Below are 9,482 nucleotides of genomic sequence, written 5' to 3' on the forward strand. Positions count from 1 at the left end.
GTGCGGGTCTGGTAAATTCATAAGTGGGTGTGTGACTCTAGATATGACCATGGTTTTAGTTACCTTAGCTTTACTAAAGGGAGTCAAATTTCTTCTTGACCAGGAATTCATCATTTTGCGAATTTCAATTAACTTATTTTCATAATTCAACTGTACAATTTCATTAACATTCACAGAAAAAATAACACCAAGAACTCTAAAGGTTGCAGGATTCCATGTCAAATTTAACTCCGGCATGAATCGCTTCTTTGAATGTTTGAGTGATCCAGTTCAAACCATGCTCATTGTTGGACCAGCACGGTTGGCCTAGTGGTAAGGCGTCCGCCCCGTGATCGAGAGGTCGTGGGTTCAAACCCCGGCTGGGTCATACCTAAGACTTTAAAATTGGCAATCTAGTGGCTGCTCCGCCTGGCGTCTGGCGTTATGGGGTTAGTGCTAGGACTGGTTGGTCCTGTGTCAGAATAATGTGACTGGGTGAGACATGAAGCCTGTGCTGCGACTTCTGTCTTGTGTGTGGCGCACGTTATATGTCAAAGCAGCACCGCCCTGATATGGCCCTTCGTGGTCGGCTGGGCGTTAAGCAAACAAACAAAAAAAATGCTCATTGTTATCATTTTCCAGACATATCAACGAGTCAGTGATGATTTTTAAAATGAACAGTCACTAAAACAAATATTCTTTGTCATTATCTTTAACAGTAAAACATATTCTTCGTAAAATTTATACCGCAATCGTAGCATTCCTTAATAAGTGTCTCTTTTGGAGCGAGTCGGCCGCCATACTACACCGCTTGCGAATTGCGATACAATTATAGATAATTGTCATTGAATGAAACGCGGATATGTTCGTTCACTCAACCGTAAGAAGGGAAAAGGATGCGGCTGACGTCTCACAGGGCTATATAAAAGGGGGTGAATTCGCTACTAGGGGTTGTGTGCAAGGTGCTATCTACCTGTGTGTCTCGATCACGAAAAGGAAGAGCGTTCGTCAGAATTAACATTACATGTACTGCTGACTAGGTAAGACTGTGCGAGTAATTAATTTTGCATGTGTGGCATAATGTGGGTCGCAAGGTTTTTGTGTTGAGTTGATGTTTTGCCGGTTTGTTGTACTCTTGTGTTGTTGTGTGTGATGTTTGGTGGTGTTGTTGTTGTTGTTTGTTTTGTATTTCTTTTTGGCCTATGTTGTGTTTTGTTTGTGTGTTGTGCTAAGTTTTTGTTGTGTTAGGATTTTCGTTTTTCTGTTATTGTGTTGCTATGTTTTGTCATATATAATTTTTTTTAAACTTGCTCGTTTTCTCAACTTCTTCGTCTTGGCAATATTTTGTTATGTCTAGTGTGCTAAGTGTATTATGTGGTTTTTTTTCTCGCTTTTGGTAATCTTTGTTTATTAATATCATTATCATGTTGCTCGGTCTGTTACGCTGTTGACCAGGGCTGGCATGCAAGAGTCGAGGTTGAAGACTTTAGTCCAGGACAAACTGTATTTTTTTTTTTATTATTATGGTGAGCTTATATAGCGCGAACCACAATTAACTGTGCTCTCCGCGCTTTACATATTAATTTCTGCCGTGTGAAATGGATTTTTTTTTTTTTTTTGGTACCCTCAGTGCAGTTTGTACCGGACTAAAGTATCTAAGCTCGACTCCTCTATACCGGCCATAGATATCTAAAAAATAAATAAATAAATTTGCCAGCACAAATTAAAGTTTTTAAAAAAGAAGATAAAAACAAGTTCATTGTTATAGAGACGTTTAATCTCATATGAAACGAAATATTCACTGGTAAGTCTACCTCGTGGGTCTTGAAGTAGACAGGCTAAAAAAAATAACAATGAACAGACAATGAACGTTGCTCCGTTAGGTGTCTTTCCTTCCATCACAAGACAGTGACAGTCTGGGTATGACTAAACATTCGAAACATAAACTTGTTTTTCTTTGGTGTCTTGATATTTTAATTTCAGGGTGTGTGTGCATGTGTTTTTACAAACTATACAATACAAAAATACAACAAACAAACGGAGAATGCGGAAAAAAACATGCAAACATAAGTGGTATGTTAGATCTTTTATTTCATCGGTTTCAGTGTACTACTTGTGTTGCAAACTACTTTATTTTATTTTATTGCTGTTGTTGTTGTTATTTGTTCTTTTTTTGATCTTTTTTTCTCGTGTTTTTTCCTCACGAAAACAAAAAGACAAAATAGCTACGTGCCTCAAGCACAAACCTAGCCATGGTGTTAATCTGAGTAGGTTGACTTTGTTCAATTAATCTCTGCCAAGAAAAAGAAATAGAAAAAGCGAATTATGTCAATCACCCTGTGACAGCCCTGTGACAGCCAAGGGAATGCGAGCTTCCTAAAAATCGTTGTTTGGTGTTGAGTTTGCACCTTTTTCCATGCTTGGTATCATCTCATATCAACTGATTTCTAACATTACATAGGAATAATAGGAGGTAGGATTTAGGTTTGCATCAGGTTCGAGTTGGTGATCCTACCGAGCGAGTCGTGCAGAACATTTTGCGACGCAAAGAAATATTTTGCCAACAACTCTAATATCAATGGATTCCATTTCAACTAAGCTCTGCCGTTAAAAATGGAAGAATAGGAGCACATTTATTTTGGGAAACCTGTAACAAGAGAACCTTAGGGGTGTTGAATTGTAAGGCATTGTGGCTTTGCTATTGGCTGAATGGGCAACGTGTTATCTGGCCCAGAGAATTATGTTAGTTTTATTCTGCTACTGCAACACAAGAGCAGAAAGAAATCATGAATTGCAGACCATAACTTTGCTGCTCGTTGTTTGGGTGAACAGTTTTCTGGCTGAGTGGTATTTCATTTCTAACTGCTAATAAAAGACAAGCAAAGAAATATATATTGGATGATCAGTAACGAAGAAAAAATATTCTTAATCATTGGATTTTTTTCCCCCTGAATTTGTTATCATAGTATAGCTCAGCTTAGCAGGATTTGTATTTACACCTAGCTACTGAAAGGCAAACGAAAAAAACTATTGAAGACTGCGAGTTTGGTCTCTATTTATAATCATTATGTGTGTGTAATTCTTCAAGGCACGAGAATATGGTTTTGCTCTTTCTCGAAAGCCAAGCCCATTTACGCACGCAGCACTTACAATTGTTTGTGTTTTGATGGTTTATATGTTTGTTTGTTTGTTTGTTTGTTTGTTTGTTTGTTTGTTTGTTTGTTTGTTTGTTTGTTTGTTTCTTTATTTGTTTGTTTGTTTGTTTGTTTGTTTGTTTCAGTTTCTTTCTTTTCTTTCGTCATTTCTTTTTTTCTCTTTTTCATTCAGGCCAGGAAAGGTTGAAGCTGGTAATAACTTCGGAAACGAAGACAAAAATGTCAACCTTGAAATAAACCTGGATATCTTAATTTCCAGATCTATCAGCTTTACTGCAAGAAACCATCCGTCTTTCGTGACGACCTCGTCAACACTACCTGCAGCAGCAACAACAACAACCTTACAGCATCAACTACCGACAAAACCGCCGTCGCCATCAACAACAACAACAACAACGATGGCCCGTAACCTCACCATCACTCTTTTTCTCGTGGCCATCATCTGCCTCCAAAGCACTCAGGGCAGCTGGTTCGGCAGAAGAAGGATCAGCAGAAAGTCGTTGAAACCGTTGCCCAAGGAAAACGAAGTCACCTCCACCAGCAACGTCGACACTCGGCCCACAACGCCCAGGTCAGAGCAACAGGCCGAGGAAAACTTCATCAACGCTCAGCGAGATCCTCAGATCACCCCATCGTCCAGCGAAGCTCCAGCCGATGGAGAATCATCCTTACCAAAGAACAGGAGCCCTTCAGGCACATCCACTGAGGATCAAAAATCCTTGGACGTCAAGCAAGGAGAGGAGAAGAAGCTGTCGCCGGGCGCTGGGCGAAAGCTATGCGAACTTCTGCAGAAGCTTGTGTCCAAAGCGGGATGCAGGTCACCGCAGACATGGAGCTTGTGGTCTTCCAAGAGGAGACGATGCTCCAAGACCCGCTACCTGGCGAAGAGAATACTGCGTCTGTTCCCTGGTCTTCGTTGCAACATTGATGGGAATGGATTGGATAAGGATGTTTCTACGACTCCGGAAACTCCTACGACGGAATCTACAACAACGACTACAGAATCAACAACGACGACAACGACGACGGAAGCGCCGACAACGGAATCTACAACAACAACGACAGAATCGACAACTTCTACAACAACGACGACAGAATCGACAACTTCTGGTAAGCTCCCCTTATAGAATTCTGTCCGGGAGTCTGGTCGTGTGGGCATGTACATACACACAAAACACATACACACGCGCACTCGCGCACACACACACACACACACACACACACATATACACACACACACACACACACACACACACACACACACACACACACGTTCATGCCAGCACGCACGCACGCATTTGCAAACTCACACTAATACCTAAGGCCAAAAAAAAAAAGTTGTATGTTTCTGGTAACATGGCTACAAAAAATAGGGTAGGTAAGTAGGGATTTTTGTTTTTTTTTGTTTTTTGTCAGGGTAGAAAATAACTATACAGTGACGCAAAGAGACTGGACTTACTATACAAAGAGAAAGACAACACATTACAAAACAAATGAGACAAAAGGGATGCGGGGTTATCCCCCTTGTGTCGTCTGCCGTCTGTTACTTTCGTTTTAACGCTTTTTTTTTCTTTTCTTTTTTACAAATGCAATAAAAAAAAAGTCTAGGGTCGGCGGGAAAAAACTAGGTAGGGTCGGGTGACCAGAAACATACAACTTTTTTTGTTGGCCTAAGCAACACTGCGTGCTTGCGTGACGTTTTATGCTCTTTGATTGTATCTTTCAGGTTAAACTATTTCATAATGAACGAACATAGTAATGAGCGGACCGGCACGGTTGGCCTAGTGGTAAGGTGTCCGCCCCGTGATCGGGAGGTCGTGGGTTGGAACCCCGGCCGGGTCATACCTAAGACTTTAAAATTGGCAATTTAGTGGCTGCTCCGCCTGGCGTCTGGCATTATGGGGTTAGTGCAAGGACTGGTTGGTCCGGTGTCAGAATAATGTGACTGGGTGAGACATGAAGCCTGTGCTGCGACTTCTGTCTTGTGTGTGGCGCACGTTATATGTCAAAGCAGCACCGCCCTGATATGGCCCTTCGTGGTCGGCTGGGCGTTAAGCAAACAAACAAACAAACAAAAGTAATGAGCGGAAAGGCGAATCGATAAACGTACTGACGAAGTGACTAATTGGCTATTTAACTGACGTTGTGATTATGTCAGTGCGTCACTATCTTAATATTCTTTTGTGTTTTCTTTAGCCTGATATTATTCAGGCATGAGACCAAGGGTAGGGCGGGTGGTGGCGAGAGAGGTGAAGGGACGGGGAATGTTTCCGGTGCCGTGTGCCGGGCTGTGAGCAGTGCCCGCCAATGTTTAGCTCAGGCACCGTCGCGGCAGACGCGCTTTAGTTCTATGCAGGAAAATGCAGCGCGCTATTCTGGCCATCCGGCAAACTGTCCTCCTCATCTCTAAGGCAGACTGATACCAAGAGGTGTAAGTTACACCCGCCTTCAGGCTCAGGCATTTTCAAACGCTCGACTCAAGACTATATTGGGCGAAGTCAACTTTGCGAAGTCTACTTCATAAAACTCGGTGCACGACGCTTTGTCACTGAATTGTCGGTAAAAAAAAAAAAATTCGCGAAGGCAACTTCAGGCTCAAGAAAGTCCTTAGCACTAAGAACACGAGGTCAACATAGTCTTAACATTATAAAGTCTCTTTTGTTTTCTCTATTATTAAACGGTTAGGCCAAAAAGAAAAATATGCCTGTTTCCGGTAACCCGACCGACCCTATTTTTAAGCGCCGACCCTAAAGGTTTTTTTCGCTTTTCGCACCCAAAAAACCCCCAAAAACGGGAGGTAATCGGTCGATGAGACTTCACAATCGAAGAGACTTACCTCCCGTTTCCGTCGTCATGCGAAAAAAAACATGGCGGCCAATGACGCCGGGAATCCCTCTGAAGGGTCTGTGGCAAGATTTCTTCTTGCAGTTATTCTAACAAAACTTAAGAAAAAGGTTAAAAAAAAAACTAATTTTAAATAATTAAAAACCGACCGACCGACCCTATTTTTTTCGGCTATGTTACCGGAAACAGACATATTTTTCTTGTTGGCCTTATGACTAACCTTTCCTCTATGCGTTTCTTAATTCCACACATGTAGCTAACATTTTGCTGTATTTGTGTGTGTGTGTGCAGATTTTACCTGCCGTGGTCCAAGACAGTTCTGTGTGTTACCTGTGGGAAACAGCCTCGAGTGTCCAGATGGGGGTGCAGTATTCCTCTTCCTCTCCTGTCCCTTCTCCAACCAGATCTGTTGCCAGGCGCTTGCTTAACTTCTTCTCCTAAATCTAAACAACAGAATGCTCAGCTTTGGAGGCTTCTTCGGGACCACAAACAAACAACTACACAGGAGAACAAAAAGCAAACACTAAAACAGCACAGAACCAATAAGGGGTTAAAAGATAGCGGTAAACCTTCATTCCACACGTGTTGTTCTCAGGCCTCAGTGTTCGATTTGCTGAAGCATACATTTTGGATCTGACGCAGTGGTCTTATCCCCGGCCGATCGAGCTTCCCATACAATCTTAATCCTATGAGCCAGAACGCTATTTGTATTATCTGAATTACATACATTTTGGATCTGACGCATTGATCTCATGTCTTGGCAGTCAAGCGTCCAATATAATCTTGATCATATGAAGCAGAGAGCTATTTTAAGATCTTAAAACAAAGGGACGTAAGCGCTCCATGTTCATACGAAATGTGCAATAAGAGCAAGTGAGAGTTATACGGAACCAATCTCCTGGGACCTGAGATAATAACAAGCATTGAAATGACCAAGCGACTTTCATATTAATTTCAATGCTTGTAGTGCTCTCAGGTGCCAGAAGATTGGTTTCGCATCACTCTCACTGGCTCTTGTTGTACATGTATGCATTTGTTTCCCAGAGCGTCCGATAGTTTATACATGTATGAGCTCTTCTGGCTTGCTCCGTTTTTGCAGCCAAGACCTTTGGATGCATAATTATTTTCAATCCGGGTCCAACTGACCTATTGTCCTCTGAGTTTGGGAACATAACGGGGTCACTTTACTTTTATGAAAAAGATAAATACATGAAAGGACTTGGACACTTTTCACAGCTAGACCTTTTGAAACAGAGGTCGACGGACAAAATATCTTAGTCGTGTAATCTCCGGTTTAGTTATCCCACTATTTCAATGTCCGTTTCATGGGAAATATGCTGTTTCTATTTATAGTTATTGCAACCAGGAAGACGATTGTGGATCCGTATATTGTTCTTTTTCATCTCTTTATCATTTATTCAGCAAAGAAAAAATAACTAACCTGTGGTGGAGCTGGTGATTTTTCATTGGTCTGGTTATTTTGTGTTTGAGTTCGTTTGCAAAGTTTAGTTATGTCTCAAAAGTTTGTTTTTGTTGTTGTTGTTTTTGGGTATGGATTCGTCGAAATGTTTCGTTTTTGACTTTTGATTGCAACGTTTGGTATGTCGTCAACGCGGTGTTAATTTCCGCTTTTTTGTTTGAATGGTTGCTTTTGTATACCTGAGGAAAGTGTCTCAGCTGAAACAATTTTGTGATGTTGACATTTTAATGATTTTCTGTTTGGAATTCTGCGGTCTATATTTGTTTTGTTTTGTTTTGATTCCGTCTGAGTTTGGATCTTGTTTGATTTGTATTTGTTTGGTTTAATTCGTTGAATTTACTCTTAAATGATTTATCTTTCAACTTAAACAGAACCTAGTGTTTATTTTGCTTTGGATTGGTATTATTCAGAATGTTTTTGGTTTTTTTACTTGCTTTGGGATTGCTTTTTCTCAACATTATGAACTTGAACTTTTTCAGTTTGTTAAGATGTCATGTTCGTTACTGGAATGGTGGTACTTACCGCTTCTATTGGTACAGCGGCGTGAGTTGAATCACTAACTTGACTAGTCGGGTCCCCCTCCCCTCTTCGCCCTCCCCCCCCCCCCAACCTTTGACTCCACTAAATCGCCTGCCGCTCCCCCCCCCACCCCCTGGCCCCCACCGACACCACCACCAGATACACCCAAAGAGGAAAACAAAATTTCAGCTTTTGTTTTTATAAAATACAACATACTGGATGTTCAAAGCATGTTGTTGTTGTTCACAATTCTATACTGAGCTGTTTAGAAAGGAATCACTACCTCGAGTCATATTCGTCAGGGCAACAATGCGATTGTACTGTGTCAACATAAAGGTAATTGCATAATTATACACACTTGTTATAGAGTAAAACTAATTCTCTTTATCTGCCGATTGTGAGAATAAAAATTAATGACGTTGCACAATTTAAATAAGCCCCCACCCCCACCTCTAACGTGATCCCCTCCATGCTTGCTTGTTTTCGTGTAACTGACGATGTTATGCCCTTCAGTTGTGCAACACCAAAATGTCTGTGATATTGATATTGCCTAATGTGTTGAAACCCTAAGTGCAATAAATATGATAATATAAAAATGTCAGTCTAGATTGTTGTTGTTTTTTTGCTTCTGAGTGTGTGTTTTAAAAAAAAACATTCCAGGTATATGTCTCTTAAAATGACGTAATTATTTATTCATCTATTATACACTCGTATCTATATGAATTTTTATTTTGTATTCATCTTTTTATTTATCGTCTATTGATTTCTTTATCTGCTTATTTTTAAAGAGGTAAACATTAATATCCGGTTCGTTTCACTCTCACAACCACGCACCCAATCTGTCTTAACATATTCTCTCGTGTACTTTATCCTACATACGTGAGAGAGATACTCGTGAGATAATAATCGTTCAAATCACACGTGTGTATATCATGTAAATGAGGTCATGTCAAGCTAGTCTGGCAGGGACCTGTTTTTCCACTGCTTATGATGCCAAAGTCACCGAGACAAACGTCATTTTAGAAAAAAATTGCGCTCGCTAATTACCCTCGATGAATTTTTAGAACTAACACGTCACACCACACTTTCAGAGTGACGTTTCTTTGCTTTGACGTAATAGATTGCACGAGGGTTTAGAAGAGATCGATGTTCCAAAACAAGCGTCTTCAATTTAGCTGCCTCGACTGCAGGACATTTTCAGTAAAACACACGTAAGTAAGTATGTAGGATAAACAGAATACTACATGGCTTGCTGTATCGTACCAGATTTACACTCGTTGCTTTTTCAAATAGTGAACAGCTCGCTTTCGCTCGCAGTTCAATATTTAAAAAGGCAACTTGTGTATATCTGGTACGTCACAGAAAGCCATGTAGTATTCTCTATGTACATGTTCGTGGATAAACCTGCGTGTTTGCTCATTTATTCTTTGGGTTGTTTATCGGTCTCTTTAATTTATTTATTTATTAATTAATTTATTGACGTGCTTACATTGTTTTTATCTGTA

The 9,482-nt window shown here is 40.6% G+C and overlaps 1 protein-coding gene across 1 annotated transcript; it reads left to right on the plus strand.

The window, feature by feature from the left end:
• The first annotated feature begins 872 nt into the window (after positions 1-872).
• LOC138983823 (proteoglycan 4-like) lies at positions 873-8,071 on the plus strand. Its single transcript, XM_070357156.1, has 3 exons — positions 873-1,019; positions 3,394-4,244; positions 6,270-8,071. Exons 2-3 carry the CDS (start codon positions 3,533-3,535, stop codon positions 6,404-6,406), a joined length of 849 nt encoding a protein of 282 aa, XP_070213257.1. The 5' UTR covers positions 873-1,019; positions 3,394-3,532; the 3' UTR covers positions 6,407-8,071.
• The last annotated feature ends 1,411 nt before the right edge of the window (positions 8,072-9,482 follow it).

Source organism: Littorina saxatilis, linkage group LG13, assembly GCF_037325665.1.
Source record: "Littorina saxatilis isolate snail1 linkage group LG13, US_GU_Lsax_2.0, whole genome shotgun sequence".
NCBI classification, from domain to species: domain Eukaryota; kingdom Metazoa; phylum Mollusca; class Gastropoda; order Littorinimorpha; family Littorinidae; genus Littorina; species Littorina saxatilis.

What these genes read in the sequence shown, in the direction of transcription:
- LOC138983823 (XM_070357156.1), top strand. Translation starts at nt 3,533, where the DNA reads ATGGCCCGTAACCTCACCATCACTCTTTTTCTCGTGGCCATCATCTGC. An exon ending in GACAGAATCGACAACTTCTG is followed by an intron (nt 4,245 to 6,269) that starts GTAAGCTCCCCT and finishes GTGTGTGTGCAG; the next exon opens with ATTTTACCTGCCGTGGTCCA.